Genomic DNA, 17,202 nt, shown 5'->3' on the forward strand with positions numbered 1-17,202 from the left:
AAGGGCCCACTCAAAACTGAAGGCCTTGGTATCAGGTGCTTTTAACTCACAGAATCTCGATTCCATAATGCATGCAAAAATAAAGCTCTCGTTTGGGTTACTTACTTTTTTGCTGCTCTTGAAGATAGGAGTGAAGCCTGTTAAAACAAAAGCTCCTTTAGTGGAAAGCTATTCCGCTGCCTTGGTGCAATTGCACTGGCTGCCACTTTGCTTCCATGCCAAATACAAGCCACTAGTTTTTACTTTTGAAACCCTGGGTTCATTTATGTCTTCTGGAAAGGGATTCCTCTGCTTTCCTCCCTTCACTGTAGTGAGAACTTCCTCCCATGAGAGGTGTGACTAGTTCCTCACAGTACTGACTTGAAAGACATCTAATAAATATTACGTTATGATAAGAAGGGTTGGGCTGGACCTAAGTTGGGCTGCAGCAAATTTTAGGTGTCTGTTGGAGCGGATAAAGGCTGTACCTCCACCTATGCTCAACCTGTATACTTGCAAATAGGCACAAACATTATAAAATGCCAGAAACCTTCCAATGGCCTCATTCCAAAGGAAACAAATCCTGGAACTTCTCACTGCTTGGAAAAGGGAAGTGAGCATAACAAATACAGACAAATGGCCGAACCTGTGCAAGGGTACGGGGTTTGGATCTCTGTCAATGAGGGAAATCAGACATGTGCTTTTCCACACATAGGAAATGAGACATCAGGAGGCAGGCTTCTAGTCTAGCCTTTGTTCTGACATGCTAGCGCTCTCTCTCTCTCTCTCTCTCTCTCTGTGTGTGTGTGTGGGGGGGGGAAATTTATATGGAAGGGCATTCAGTAATGCTCCTCCAGACGACCTGTTTATTGAGCATCCATCCCGATCTGCTTCTGCAAAGCTTACACACACGGTTCTGGTCTTTATCGAGTGTTCATTCTGATTTGCAACTAGCATTCATCTTGAATTTGTTTGTGCAGTTAAAATGAAACCACTGTGTGTCCCCCCCCCCCCGGTAAGTTATACATAGTGTCACATTTTGAACTGGCTGCATCTTTTGATATTATTGAAAATTGGATGTGCATCTAGTCATTTGCTTCGTATATTATTAACTCCAGCAAATCCAGACATTTATGAAATTTGGACTCAATTGGTTCTGGAATCTGTGGAACCCGAGACCCAGGCAGGCTCCTGTAATTTTCAAAATCATCATCATCTATGTTCAGTGGTTTGGATACCATGTTTCGAAATGGAAGTTAAATTAAAATAGAAAATAACCTTTTGAGCTCTGAACATTTTATTGAAAAGTAGAATACATCAAGACGTACAGATACATACAGATTCTGAAAAAGTTTTGTCTAGCATAAACATATATGACCTATAACACAGAGAAGCATCCCCATAATGCTCAGCTGCGTTCCTACCTGCCCCAACTTCCATGCCCAAGGAATGGGAATTCGTGTGCCTCCCTCTCTCTACACTGACAAGTTCTTCAAGTTCTGGGACTTCCCATTCACTGCTCAGCTGTTTGTGGGCTGATGAAGAAGGTGGAAAGTGAGAAATGGGGCTTTGTGGAGCCCGATGGAGATTCCTTTCCGTGTGTTTAAGCTGCACCTTCAACGGGGGAAGCGTGAAGGAGGAGGAATGATAAAAAACGAGCGTCTAAATATGCAATTACATTTTTAGGCAGATCGCCATAAATTTAATAATACATTTGTAAGAATCTATCCTATCTGAGTTTATAAGAAATAGTCAAGGTAGCAATAGTAAAGTTCAGTGGTCACTAGTTTACCTTAAAGGATTTGAGCGTCACACTGATGCCTTGTTCAATACATTTTTAGATATAGGCTGTTCTGGGATATCAAGCAGGGAACTGTGATTTCAAAGGAAGACTCCCCTCCCCTCCATCCATTCAATAGGTAACAATGCTATCAGCTGTGTTGAATAGCAAGCAACCGTTCCTACTTCTTCTTCCCTTTCTTCTTCTTCTCTTTCCCCTTGTCTTTCCCCTTCCCCTTCCCCTTTCCGGTGTCTTCATTCACGGTCAGCGACTTGATTCGAGCTTTCCCCAAAGGAGTCCTTGCATACCAAGCCTACAGAATCAGACGGAAATAATTTTTTTAGAAGCTTGGAAGTATGCAAGTAACATGTATTTTTCTGCCCGCTGTAGTCCTTTTCTGATAAGAACCCTAATTGTGGGTGGCTCATGTAGAAGCGGCATCACAGTCTTTAGATCTCCTGAGAACGCTATTATAACGAGAACAGTAGCAATCATCTGCTTGAAGTGGCTCATTAACATGAATACATAGCTGTGGTACTTAAGTTGCTATAGTTATGATAGCATTACAATCTCTGTGACAATCTCTCAACCCTATTTCCCAGGGTATATAGCTGTAGTTGAAAATTCTGTTCTTTGAAATTTGGCAATGTCGCAAGATGAGTGAGTGAGTTGGGTTATCTGATTTCAGTGAGCGGGGAAATCATTAACTGTTTGTCGCAGGCTTTCCTGATTTTCTTTTCTTTTTTTAAAAAAAAAAATTAAACAAGGAATGTCAGCTAGGAATTTTAATACTGTTTTCGTTTTTTACAAAAATGAAGTAGATGCAAGTGGGCAATGATTACAATTAGGTGATAGAAAATTTTTAAATTATTTTGCAACACTTGGTTGTCAAATACTACAGTATATGGGAATTCTTTGGCCTTAAAACACTGCTGGTATCCCAAGAAGTGGGAAATGGCTGCTTTTGAGATGGATCTCTTTTCTTGACAGAATGAATTCATTGGGTATTCATCTCAACAAACTTGGGATAATGGGTATTTCTCATTGTGGACTGGCACTCTTACTATAGGCATGTCATGTAAGGCATGTCATGTTTTGTAGAGTAATAATAGAAAGTACTTCTGTTATTCTAAAGTGGGGTGCCTGATTCCATACATGAAATATTCATTTGAAATGTGACTGTGGACTGGACTAAGGAGAATCAGAGGTTGCTAGAAGAAAGCTTAAATATAAACGTGATAAAAGAATAAAAAATATGATGTTTCTACATGTACTGATGAGACATAGGCTAGAAGCTAGATAGCTGGTTTCAGTGCATGCTTGGTCATCTTCAGTGGGATATTTAACTCTTTGTAAATATGGGACAGTTGTATAACCAATTCGTCAACAAAACATTTTCTTGCACCAACAGATTTTGCCCTCTCATCATTTTCTCAATATGGCTGGTAGAGAATATCAGCTTGCATTCCACATTATTGTATTTCCTTCATTTATTTTTAAAATTTGTATCCTGCCCTTTGCTGGAAGACTTTCTGGTGGGTTATACAGTATAATAATAATATAATAATAATAATAATTTATTATTTATATCCCGCCCATCTGGCTGAGTTTCCCCAGCCACTCTGGGCGGCTCCCAATCAGTGTTAAAAACAGTACAGCGTTACATATTAAAAACTTCCCTGAACAGGGCTGCCTTAAGATGTCTTCTGAATATCAAGTAATTGTTTACAGTATGTAAAACACGGTGAAAGGCTCATTCATATATTGTGTACAGGATGCAGTGGGACATCAGGATTGACCCCACTGTACCACCCTAGTTCACCTCAGTAGGGGAATGTAGTATCTACATGCAATGTGTGAGCACTGATTGCAAGGCAGGTGTGCAAGGTGCTGCGGAGTCTTTATCCCTCCAAATCAGGATGGTCAAAAGATCACAGGTTATCAGGCATATCTGCACTGCATGCAACACACACAGCATGCCGGCAGCATGCCAATCTGTGGAGGTGAAGGGAAATCAGGATGTTAACACACACCTCCAAATATATGCTGAAACCCTGGGGGTAAACCATACTCTTGAAAGTGCTGTGCAAAACTCTGTTTTTCTATTTAATTAAGGCAAAAAGGATCATCACCGGGCAAGCACTACCTTGTATGTTTCTTCCTCCTCCTTGTAAACTGGATCCTGCCTGGCGAGGCACACCAGGAATTCCGCAGCAGTCAGTGGCTTCTTGTTCAGCTGCATCAGGCGCCGTTCAGTTAAGACGGATTGCACTGCTTTGACTATGTGTCCCTGAGTGTAACCATCAGAAACCTGTGCCAGGCAGCTGATGTTCAGATTTTTGGAGAATACCCCTCCATTCTGCTCAATGACGTGTTTCCATAAAACTGTCCAATAATAAAACACAATCAGGTTATGACCTGAATGTTCAGAAACCTGCTTGTGTAGCAGTAGCAGCTCTAGCAACACAACAATCAGTTTAAGCATCTGACTGCATGTCTACTAACTTAAGAAACAACTAGAATGTCTGGTATCCCATGCTGACTTTCTTCAGAAGACTCTGAATGGACACTACAATTAATCTCAAAATTGTGGTTCCACATATCCTGATGCAATATTTTTTTAAAAAACCGATACAGGATGTAATAAGCTATAACCTTTGTCTGTGTGTGCAAAATCATTCCCAGGACTGGCTCATCCTGCAAAACTCTCCCCAAAGGTAAAAGTACAATTGCTTCAGCACAGGTCATATGGCTGTAGGAATCTGCTCTGACTGTGCTTATTTCAGTTGCTTGCTTTGAAAATGAAGGCTATGTGGCAACTCTACAGCACTGTTCTATAAATTGTGGTTATACCACCCCTAAAACCCTGGAGAAAATTTGGCTACCCATTTCTCCATATTTGACTAAGATCCCAGGGCAAATCATCAGCATGAGTGTGATCAGTCTTAGCAGCAGTATGCAAATGCTGCACAAAGAACCTTCCCTCTGTAAAAAAAAAAAGCCCCAAATATAATCCTTGGCCTACTTTGCACATACCATAAAGAATGGTTTAGGACCGAGGTTCCCAAATTTATTTGGATTAAAAAGGTAAAGGTACCCCTGACCTTTAGGTCCAGTCGCGGATGACTCTGGGGTTACGGTGCTCATCTCACTTTATTGGCCGAGGGAGCCGGCGTACAGCTTCCGGGTCATGTGGCCAGCATGACTAAGCCGCTTCTGGCGAACCACAGCAGTGCACGGAACCGCCGTTTACCTTCCCGCCGGAGCGGTACCTATTTATCTACTTGCACTTTGACGTGCTTTCGAACTGCTAGGTTGGCAGGAGCAAGGACCGAGCAATGGGAGCTCACCCCATCGTGGGGATTCGAACCGCCGACCTTCTGATCGACAAGCCCTAGGCTCAGTGGTTTAGGCCACAGCGCCACCCACGTTCCTCTTATTTGGCTTATGGACCCCTTAAACAAAAAACACAACTTATTGCCCCCCTGTGCTCAGTCCAATTCACCCCAGGGGCAGGTTCGGTGTTGCAGCCCGCCTGCCAAATAGTCAGGCAAGCTATGATCCACTTCCCAGGCTGAGTGAAGACAAAAAGGGTTCACCCAAGCCCAGGAAAACCTCTTGCCTTGAGAACAAGTGCCAGATTCAGGGGAGGCATCTCATCCTGCAATAGCACCCCACTGGCAGGAAGTGTCATTACACAACAGATGAAACAGTTTTTCAAAATTTTCTCCTTTCTTTATGCTTCCACCACCCCGTTATTATTATCCAATGCCCCCCCTTGCACCCAAGGCTCCTGCCACCTCCCAGGGGACGGTATTGCCCACTTTCAGAAACACTGGTTTAGGGCCTCCAGGTTTGCATGCTCCCTCTCTCCTTGTCTCCTCTGGAGATCAGAAACTTTCACTTCTGTTTCAATTAATGGTGGTGACTTGCTATGTCTGAACACAGACAAACTGTAGCTCATCTTAACTTTGATTTAGTGAAACAAGCCAACGGTTGACTTTTACTGTGCAGCCGACTACTGTATAGTCTGCTACTCCTGATGGTGTTTTTTGGAGGGGGACATGTTACAATACGTAGTCCAGGGGCCACCAATCATTTTGTGCCCATGGACACATTTGAAACCCAGAGAAACTCTTGTGGGCACCACACACGCTGCAAAAAACTTTGTCTAGAATGCATTTCTGACAGCCTATTTAATATAAAGCAGTCTTTACAAATGTATTGAGCATGTTTGCATAAATTAGCTTTATGTAAACAGCACATTCATCACGTTTTCAGATACTTGCCAAATCTTGATGCGTAGTCTGGCCTTGGAACCAGAATGATTTTCTTGTAAACTCTGCAAAAGGGTTTGAGGTCTGCATCAAAGGGACGCTTACTGGTTCCTACTATCAATACTCTGTCTTCAATTTTCAGGGTTTTCAAAATTTTAGGAAGTTGCTTTTTCAGTCGCCTGGGTTCCAACTTCCAGATCAAATACAAGTAAGTGAAATGTTAGATAGGAGTAGGTATCATATGTGAAACTTTTATTTGGACCAATATACGATTTTAGAACAAACTCACTTGCTTTTATGATTATGAAGGCATAACTTGGTATTAGACTTCTCATATATTTGCAGGAATAGTCAATTCTATTTGGCAGGACTTGCTTTGATTACAGTAAAGCAGAAGCTTTTCTGGGTAGCCTGTTCAATCTTCATAGCACAAATATGTGACGTATTTGCTAGGATTTGTCATGGTGACTCTGTCCTTCCTTTTCTTGCTTAGGCTCATTTACAGGTTCAGACCCACCCGTGTTGAATTTACAAATTAAAAACTCTGCCTTGAGACGCTTGCTAAAGCTAAGGTTAATATTCTTGGAATAATTGCTAGTCATTCTGTTTATATATCTGCTGAGCTGCACAGTATCAAAGTAATGTTCTTACATCGTTATTGTGATGTTCCAATGTTACAGTAAAGCATATGCTGCTACTCCAGCTGCCTATTTCCTGATGGATCACACTTTGGAACAAAGTTATTAATATACACAAGAAAGAGTGTGTAAACAGATAACAGTTTTAAAGTTATGGAATCATTCCCATACCACTTACGCACAGGTCCTGCTATCTGCACACTCACTATCTGAAAATTCACTTATCCGCACTTAAGAGAATTATGCCCAAACCCGACTATATGCCCCTCAGATTCACTTATCCAAACAGATGAATTCCTTACTTCCTTTTTTTGTGCTTTGCTAGCCAGCGACAGCCATTTTCAGGTAGAAATCAAAGGGTGGGGCAGATCAGATGAATCAAAGAGGATGAAAAATTGGATAAATCAGGGAGCTCAGACATTCCCCCCCTGCCTTTACCTCTCTTTTGTGGATTGGCTGAAGCCATTTCAGGAAGAAATCATTAAGAGAGCGGGGCAGGGAAGAGATCAGACAAATCCCGGATTGGAAATATTTCAATAGGAAATAATGGAAATTGTGGACTCGTTATGTGAACACTTACCCAGTGAACGATTGCCAGGAAAAACATTGTGTTCGCTAAGTGGGACCCACATGTAACTAAAGGTAAAGGTACCCCTGCCCGTACAGGCCAGTCTTGCCAGACTCTAGGGTTGTGCGCCCATCTCACTCAAGAGGCCGGGGGCCAGCGCTGTCCGGAGACACTTCCGGGTCACGTGGCCAGCGTGACAAAGCTGCTCTGGCAAGCCAGAGCCACACACGGAAACGCCGTTTACCTTCCCGCTAGTAAGCGGTCCCTATTTATCTACTTGCACCTGGGGGTGCTTTCGAACTGCTAGGTTGGCAGGCGCTGGGACTGAGCAGCGGGAGCGCACCCCGCCACGGGGATTCGAACCACCGACCTTTCGATCGGCAAGCCCTAGGCGCTGAGGCTTTTACCCACAGCGCCACCCGCGTCCCCACATGTAACTATTAAGTTAAAATATTGTGGCATACTTAGGAATAAAAAATACTCAATCCATAAAAGAATATACTTGATCTCTGCTGTATCTGTGGGAAACTTGGCTTAGATAGGGAGAAGTCTTGTGTAACAAGATTTCAAGGCTAGAACCCAGGAGTCAAAGTACAGCACTAATCTTCAGCATGGTCCTCCTGTCCATGCTAAAGAAACAGTTGTTTTCAAAGCACAACTCTGAAGCTAGTTTTGGGTTTAAATTAACTACATGCTTGTAAATGCTGCAACTAAATTTGATAGATGTACTAGTAATTAATTGGATGGTGCTTTGGTATTCTGGATTGGGACTGGGACTGGAGTAAGGGTTGCTCCATTCACATTCAGGGGACTTGAAAGGTTCCCCCTTTAAACAGCAGCCCCCATATGCCAGAAAACCCTACCTAAAGTTAGGGGCCTCATTAGAGCAGCATCTCATAAGGTACAGAATGATGTTTCGCCTGTCTTCATCTCTTACAGTGCAATATGTACATTCGTTCAACTAATTAATCCCCTCTTTTCAGTATTTCAAATTGAATTAACTGCCATGGAAAGGAGAAGAGGAAGTGGGTAAGAACCAGTCAATCAGCACTCTGAACAGAAGCTTCTGAAAACAGGAAGAAGAAGCTATTCCTGTATGTCTGATCAAAATGCCCTCTCCCAGCAGACAGTGATAGCCACCAACTTGGATGACTTTAAAGGAGGACAGGACAAGTCCTTGGGGGAGAGGGCCATCGATGGCTACGAGCCAGGATACCCCTGCTCTACTTCCACGGTTGGAGCCAGCCATGCTTCCGAAAACCCGTTGGTGGAAACCAGGGGAGAGGAGAGAGTGGGGTGCTCATGTTCTGCTCCCTGTCTGGCCACTGTGAGAACGGGATGCTGGACTAGGCAGGCTATTCTTGCATGTAACACGGCCACCACTGAATGGACTCTTAGCTTTAACCAGCTTTAACAACTCAGCCAACTCTAAACACTTATTGCGTTCACTAATATTGATGGCTGAGATTTAATCATTTGTTAAATTCTCCCTTTCAAATCAATGTGCTTCATTTTGACTTGACTGCCTCCTATGAACCTTCAAACTTTTACACACAAAGGGTACAAAATCAACACTTGGTCACAGTTCAAGTGTTTATGTGGAACAGTTTGAGATTAACGGACTCTTTTACTTTAGGCTATGAGATACAAAACATTTAATGGAGTACTTTCTGTTGCTATAACAGAGTTTGTGGAAGAACATTGGCCCAATAATACGTGCAGCTTTATTCCATGAGATCAGTGTGGCAAGCTGTTTATGCCAACTTTAACCAGTAGAGGGCATCAGTCACCTCATAGCCAGGTTCAACATTTACATGCAATTTTTGAAAAGCTTATCTCAGATGTCTCTGCAGTTACACCTAGAAAAGACCAAATTTAGAACTAAAATCAAGGGGTAACTTCTGTAGGATTAAAGCTTCTTTTCAACTAATATTTCACTAGTAGGCAAATTTGCTGTTTTCATTTTATCATGAAAACAAATGATGAATAGAACATAATTAAGACATACTAATGAGTAGATAAGAGTTTCAAGATCTGAAGCTTGATACATCTGTGCTTGTTCAAGACTCACATTTGAGCGTCTTATATGTAACTGATTTCTTAAAAGTAAAAAATTCAGATTCTAACATCAATACAAAACTGAAAATTTGGTTTCAATGTTCTCCATAAAGTCACCGTTACCTTTACTTTAAATCTCGCCTCTCCTTTTTGCCTTTTAAAATGATTTGGTTTTTCCATTTCCATGGTGCCCAGTGAAGAATTCTGTATAAGCCAGAAATTAGCATATGTTTCGTGACCAACCAGTGGAGGATGAGGCAGTCTGTTTTTCAAAGGAAAAACAAAGACTAGCCACCCAGTCTTGTGATGCTGCGAAATGCTATCTTTTGTTTGTGAACCTGTGATTCTGCTACTATAGTATGGAAAACTGGATTTACCTCCTTTTCAGCTTTAGGCACCTTCTTGTAGAAAGTTTTCTCCGCGTCTCCAATCCATATGACTGATGGTTGTAGCTGTTTGGCGACCTGAGAGGTGAAAGAGTTTCACGTCATAACTCTTCAACATACCAGTCAGGCTAAGTGAAGACGAGAGTTCTGCATCTTGACCCAGTGCCATGTTCCAGGGATGGGAGCTTTTTTGTGCCTTCCCAGACCTTGCAGTATCTCCCTCATTGACTTCAGTCAAAGGAGTCACAGCCAAGGGAACGACTTTCAAATGGGGCTCCTTTGGCTGCCGAGGAGGAAGAGAAGGAATCTGGATGGGACTGGAATGCAGAGAGCAAAAGGAGCAGGACTTGGGCTGGGCCAGGGAAAGAGACAGAGAGAGAGGGATAAAGACACAGAGAGATTTGCAGATATGAAGGAAGGATGGCTGATGTGAGGAAGGAGGGGGGGGGGGAAGAGGAGGACCTTGACCATGGGCATAGCCAGGATTTTTGTTGGGGGAGGGCAGGCCTCTTGTTTGGGGGGGGGCAGAACCTCAGTTAGTTTTGTATTTTTATCGATATTTATTGAGGGGGCAGCTGCCCCTCCCTACGCCCCTGACCAATCATTAAGTCACCCAAGGGTGCTGAGCCACACAGGTTAAAACTTCTGCCATAGCCTTTTCTTATCCCAAAGATGCCTCGCACCAAGGTAGTGGAGGTTTAGGACCAGAGATTTCCTTCTCCTAGATGGGCTCCTTTCCCAGGTTAATGAACCCCATCTACCCCTCACTCCCTCTATAGAATGTGCAGAAACAGCCTTCTTGACCTTGTCCACTCAGTCTTCACATGTAGTGGAAGTCCCTAACTCACTGAGGGTTTGAGATGCATCACCTGGTTTAGCCGGCCAGTCAAAGGCATTTCCTGGGGTGTGGCTGCAGTCGCCTGCTGACAGCTTCCAGGAGCCCCAGGTGAGAGGTGAGTGCTCCTGAGGGTGGGGGCAAAAGGTGGGCAAACTACCCCAGAAGGAGCACAATGTATCCCCTAACACCACATTCACCCTGCTGAACCCAAGAACATTATAAAATGCACCCTTTAGCCAGTACATAATAAATCCACTGATAATTCTACCAATTTTTTCTGTTAACAATTCTAGATAAAATTATGGATTTTTAAACTAAGTGACTTTGGAATTCCTATTTTTCCTTCTCTTCCTGTGTTTTTGTTTTTTAAATACATTTGTTCTAAGGAGCTGATCGGTTATACACACTGTACAATTAAGCTTCTACAGTATAATCAATATTGTTAAATAGACAGGTGCAGATCCTAGAATATTACTGTGTTTTGCTGTTAAATAACCTAAAGCAAAACAGGGAGTGTTCCCACTTTATATTAACTCAGATAAATCATCCATCTGATGGCCTCTATTTTCTAGTTTACAAGAATTAACTATTAATGAGCAGATTAGCCTATGTGTAGAACAGGGGTATTCTGTTGTCTTGATCTGATCAAGATTCTGCTGTTCTGCTGTATTTTTTAACCAAATGAGACACCCACAATCCATTGGTATCTAATTGAAATTGTTGGCAGATATGTAGCAGACTGTATGTTCCAATGAAAGTACTTCATTTGAATTATCCATGAGTAGTTTGAATCTATGTATAATTAAATGGACTATGCAATTAATTTATAATTGAAATTTTATTAGAGTGCTTTGCTCTTCATTTTGTTGCAGCCACCAGCAGATGGCTCCTTAACCTTTCTAATACTGCTTTAAGTGAAGACTCTGATAGCATTTCATGGCAGATGAAGCTTGTTGTTCTCAACTGTTCAGCCTTTGTTTCCAGGAAGTGTTCTGTAAACCAGCCCTTTAATGCTTGTTTAGCAGAAGTTTATTCCTTTGTTGCTTGTTCTCATGTTGTGATTGCAGTCTATTTCTATGACAGAGAAGTAGCAATAAAAACAGCTGTTTGAGGCTTCTGTTATGTGTGAGCAATTTGTAGCCTCAAGACTATTTCTTAATGTTATATTTTTAAACTGACTTTATCTCAAGGTTGCACAGAAATACTTTACACATCCAGCAATATCAGCCGAAAAAAAGACTCAGAAACCAAATAGCCATATAATCATGCTTTTAAGCAGAGAATTATCTCGTGCTTTGCTCAATATTCACAAGAATAACATTTATACTCAGAAATCTGGGTGTATTGTGGTGTAAGTGTTCAATTGGCAGACCCTAATTCATCAAATGCTGATAATATTTGCAATTATTCAAATTATTTTTCTATTACTAGATACATTACAAATACATGGTCAGAAAACCCCCAAAAGGATTACAAGTTATCATGAAGTTAAAAGGCAAGTCTAATTATTTGCTTATACAGATATAAAGTGCTATTAACTCAAGATTTATTCTATGGATCTGTTCCTTTCTACTTGATGCTTATAAGATACCTTACTTAGTAATCTGTTACATTTGCTTCAGCATAATATATACCTATTTTCCAATGTCATTGGCCTAGTCACTAATACAATATAAATGCTATACTTGTTTGTTTACGTAGCTTTTATAAAATAGTGACATTAACTAAGTCATTCCTATGTAAATATATAGTGGTACCTTGGTTCTCAAACTTAATCCATTCCGGGAGTCCGTTCAACTCCCGAAACTGTTCAAAAACCAAGGCGCAGCTTCCGATTCGCTGCAGGAGCTTCCTAAACTCAATTGGAAGCCACGTCGGGCGTTCAGCTTCCAAAAAATGCTCGCAAACCGGAACACTTACTTCTGGGTTTGCGGCATTTGGGAGCCAAAACATGCGAGTACCAGGGCGTTTGAGAACCAAGGTCCAACTGTACTTGCATCTCAAGATAATCAAAAACTACCTTTGACTGGGGAGGTAATGAGTGCCTTCTACAATTCTGTTTAAATTAAATTTAGCTAGTATGTTAGATGGTATGGCCAGCTGAAAACCAGATGATTATAATCGCCTGTGATAATTTTGCACACACCAGTGTATAACTTCTAGTGCCCAATCTCTCTGGAAGAATCAGCGAATTACAAGTAATATGTCAATTTCCCAAACTCTGAGGGTCAGTGCCGCCCTCCCAAACCCCAGGGAGACAAAGACAATCTTTTTTTTTTACTGTTACCAAACAGTAAAATGTATTTACATTTAATCAATATGCTAATCAGTTGGTTAACTGAGTAACCACACTTGTTAAATTTAAATTTGCATATTACTAACCCTTTGGTACAAATGTTGTATTCATTATAAATGAATGACAAGCAAATTTGCAACAAAAGTTAACACACATTGGCTAAAAGACTGCATAACTTGTTCCACAAAGCCAAGGTGTCCAGTTCTGCGAGCCACCATTTAGGAAGGATACTGACAAACTGGAACATGTGCAGAGGACAGCGACCAAGAGGAACAAGGGTCTGGAAACCAAGCCTGATGAGGAATGGTTGAAGGAGCAGGGTCTGTTTAGCTTGGAAAAGAGGAGACTGAGAGGAGATATGATAGTCACCTTCAAATACCTAAAGGGCAGTCACATGGAAGATAAAGCAAGCTTGTTGTCTCCTACTCTGGGGGGTAGGACCTGAACCAATGGCTTCAAGTTACAAGAAAGTTACAAGACTAAACTCCAGGAATGAATTTCTGATGGTAACAGCTGTTCATCAGTGGAATGGTCCCTCCCTGGAGGTGGTGGACTCTCCTTCCTTGGTGGTTTTTAAGCAGAGGTTGGAAGGCCATCTGTCGTGGATGCTTGAGCTGAGATTCCTGCATTGCAGGGGGGTGGTGTCAGGGAGAATCTGGAGGAGCAAGTGACAGAAGAGGCGGAGTAGGGGCTCGGGGATGCTGTGGAACCCTTCAGCCGCCCAGAGACAGAGGAAGCGGAAGAGAGGGTGGAGAGTAGCCAGGAGAAGGAAGGGCTCAGGGATGCTGCAGAGACCTTCAACCGCCCAGAGGCTTGGGAAGGGAGCTCAGACTCTGGAAGGGAGGGAGCTTTCAAATCAGCACAGACAAGGAGGGAAATGAAAGGAAGCCACTTTCCGAATCTGACTCAACGTGTTCAGACGCGTAACCCTGAACTGTAGCTGTTTCTTGTACATATGTAATAAAGTCCGTAAATACCAAGCTGACTGTGCCAGGGTGTTAATGCGAAGGGGAGACACCACCTTGACAGTTAGACTCAGTGACCCCAGGGTCCCTTCAAACTCTACAATACTATGATTCTATTAGTTCTTGAACAGCAGCCACAGTATTGCTCACTAACCACCTTTGAAAAGTTTCAAAAGCAAATTCTGGGCAATTTTAAGTCCTAATCTGCAATGGTGGGAGGGCGGAGGTTTCTGTGGGGAACCAGGAATCCAATTCCTCTTCAGGTGATGGAGCTGAGGACTCCAGTTTGGAATGGGTAGGGCATGCAGAAACGCTGCTACCTGACACACCTGTGAGACCAGCATCCCTCTCCCAGATGATGTAGCTCTACTGTGATGGCCTGGGACTCAGGCTCAAATTTTGACCCAGAGGAGACTCAGTCTGCACCAGATCCTTTGCCTCAGGCATCATCTGTACCAAGTCTGGGGCCTGATCCTGAAGAGTCCCAGTCTGCACAGGTTCCCCTGCAACAAACACCAGCTGGGCGGAGTCAGGGGCCTGAGCCTGCCCTGGCTCCAGATGTGGGGATTACCTTGTTGCCTTCAGCTGGGCCATCATTTACAGCTGCTCCACTACCGGTTTGGTCAGGGGAGGCTGAGGCAGCCCCTGAGTCTAGTAACTCACTGAGTCTCCTGAGCTGCAGAGACTAAGGTCTGAGAGAAGGAGAGACCTGGAAACCAGAGGCTTTTCTCCTGGGCATGGTCGGCCAATTGGTGTTAAAGAGAGATAGGACTTTTTTTATGTATGCTACTACAGCAGCAAGGGTTCTTATAGCAAAGTATTGGAAGACACAAGAACTACCCACTCTGGAAGAATGGCAGACGAAGGTGATCGACTACATGGGACTGGCTGAGATGACTGGCAGAATCCGTGACCAAGGAAAAGAGACGGTGGAGGAGGATTGGAAGAAATTTAAAGTTTATCTTAAGAATTATTATAAAATTAATGAGTGCTAAAATGTCGAGGTTAGAGAAAAAAGAGGATTACAGCTGTAAATGATTAGGTAAGAGAGAAGGGAAGAGTAATTAGTTAAATTAAGTGAGGATTTGCTGAAAGAAATTTGGAAATAGGGATGCAGAAAGGGGAGGTATGGGGAAGTCGGAGAAGCAAGATTTATGAAAAGAAGGTTTTGAAATTATATCTGTGTGTTTATGTGTTTGTTTGTTTTTGTATTGTGTATTGTATTGTGCTTAATATGTGTTGGAAAATCAATAAAAATATTATTAAAAAAAAAAGAGAAGGAGAGACCTGAGTACTCGCAGGAGGAATGCTCGCCTTCGGGCGAAACAGGGAGGTGAGTTGCTGGGGGATCAGGACCGGCCGCTACCCCGACAAAGATAAAAGGCTGTCGGACCCTGCCCCAGGTTGTGGGAGCAACATTGCTGTATGCTAGATCCTGTCTGAGATCCTGTACCTGTCCTTGCCTGGTTTCCTGCCTCGTGTCCTGCCTTGACCCTGTCGGACTGACTCCTAGCAGAACCTTCGGATTCTGGACTGGTCCTGGACCGCATTTCCCAGGTTACCCCTGGGCCCAGCACATCTACTACCCTTGGACTCTACTGAAGAACCCGTGAGGCTAAAGTCTCCCCGGCTCTGCCACTCTAGGAGACTGCTGGAGAGGGCTGAGTCCCTTTAGCACCTTTCAGTACAGGTGGTGCTAACCATTAGATGCAGCTGTGGCTGCTATACAGGGCTGGGGGGGGGGTCACATTTGTTCCTCGCTAATGCAACATTGGAGCTCTGTGTTCCTAGAAAACAGCTTCAGCCCTGAGTTCAGCCCAGACCCTTCTCGCTCTTGCCTTGCCTCAGTCTGCCCTGCACACAGCGTGAGTTCTGCCTTGCTTTGCCACTGTGATGGCCTGGGATTCCGAGTCTGAGAGTGAACTGGAGGAATCCCAGCCGGCACAGGAGTCCCCGCCTCCAGGGCCGGCTGAACTGGGGCAGGGCCTTGATTCTGAGGAGCCTGCACCTGTGCCGGATCCTCAGGAGCAGGCACCAGGTGAAACCATTCTGGCCCCAGAAGTGCTTGAGGACTCAGTGTCTACAGGTGAGCCTCCCCCGGGGCCCAGTAACCCTTCGGCCTCTCCTGAACTGCAGAGGCTTAGGGCAGAGAGGCGAAGGGAACTGGTTTCTCCCAGGAGGAGTGCTCGCCTTAAGGCCAGGAGAGGCGGGGCTCCTGGGGGCCGGGACCGCCCCTGGCCTTAGAAGAAGATAAAGGTCAGTCAGCCCGGTCCCAGGTTGCGGGAGCAACGTCATTGTGGAGTACCTGTTCTTACCCGGACCTAGATCTGCATTTCCAGTGTTCCTGTTCCTCGCCCGGCTTCCTGCTTCTGACCTTCCAGCGTTCCTGTTCCCGCCCGGCTCCCTGTTTCGGACCTTCCAGTGTTCCTGTTTCCTGCCCAGCTTCCTGCCTCTGATCTTCAAGTGTTCCTGACCCCGCCCGGCTCCCTGTTTCGGACCTCGCGTCTCATCTTGTGAACTTCTACCCGGCTAGTGACTCAGGACTGAACTTTGGCTACGGTATTAGTACCTTCCCCCCCGGGACCAGCACAGCCACAGAGCTCCCCTCTTCCACCAGAGGCCCCTGATCCAACACGGAGTTGAGGACGAAGCTCTGGGCCTCCTTGTCCCCCCATCTAATTCCATCAGCTTCACATGCCCATCGTTTTTATTTAGAAAGCCTATCAGTTCAGCTTAGGGGTTGGTTGCTCACCCTTCATCTGAGGCTCACAGGGCAGTTTACAATATAAAAACACAAAAATACACAATATAGTTAACAAACAAAGCATGAACCCTCTTCACACAATTTAAAAGGATTGCTTAATTAGTCAAAGGGGTGGGAGAAGAGGAATGTTTTTGCCTGGCGCCTAGACTTATGTAACAAAGTCACCAGGCGAGCTTCCTTACTTGTTTTTTCAGAAAGCTTGTAGTGTTGAACAATATTTACAAAAAAACCTGATAAAAATAAATATTCAGATATTCTACATTTGAAGCATATTAGTTTAATGAAGATTCTCTAATGATATAATAACCCCCAGCCAGTGGCTTTATGGACAAAGAAGCTGCCTAATGGTGAATCTCTGCTCCCTGGGAATAAATTTAAGTGAAATCTCTTAATTTTTCATAGCAATTGGTAACTGGAATATCTTAGTTACCTCACCATCACTGTGAGTTCTAAAATAATACTTGGCAATTGTCATGGCTTAGCAAGTGGTATTATAATTACAGTGGTGCCTCGCAAGACGAAATTAATTCGTTCCGCGAGTTTTGTCATCTTGCGATTTTTTTCGTCTTGCGAAGCATGGTGTCGGAAAAGCTTTGGAAAAGCTTCAAAAATCACCAAAGTCTTCAAAAACCTCAAAAAAGGCTACCACACCG

General features: G+C 43.5%; 1 protein-coding gene across 2 annotated transcripts in view; it reads right to left on the reverse strand.

The window, feature by feature from the left end:
- Positions 1 to 1,258: 1,258 nt before the first annotated feature.
- DRC11 (dynein regulatory complex subunit 11) overlaps positions 1,259 to 17,202 on the reverse strand; it is an 86,235-nt gene continuing 70,291 nt past the window's right edge. Inside the window, exons 16-19 of one of the 2 annotated variants that reach the window (XM_028702907.2) lie at positions 9,678 to 9,764; positions 6,049 to 6,226; positions 3,906 to 4,144; positions 1,259 to 2,072 (exon numbers count right to left, since the gene is read on the reverse strand). In XM_028702907.2, coding sequence (XP_028558740.2) covers positions 1,941 to 2,072; positions 3,906 to 4,144; positions 6,049 to 6,226; positions 9,678 to 9,764 — 636 coding nt within the window. In that variant the 3' untranslated portion in view covers positions 1,259 to 1,940. The remainder of the gene's footprint in view (positions 2,073 to 3,905; positions 4,145 to 6,048; positions 6,227 to 9,677; positions 9,765 to 17,202) is intronic. The other variant, XM_077918628.1, reaches the window with a different exon arrangement.

The sequence above is a fragment of the Podarcis muralis genome, chromosome 1 (genome assembly GCF_964188315.1).
Source record: "Podarcis muralis chromosome 1, rPodMur119.hap1.1, whole genome shotgun sequence".
NCBI lineage: Eukaryota > Metazoa > Chordata > Lepidosauria > Squamata > Lacertidae > Podarcis > Podarcis muralis.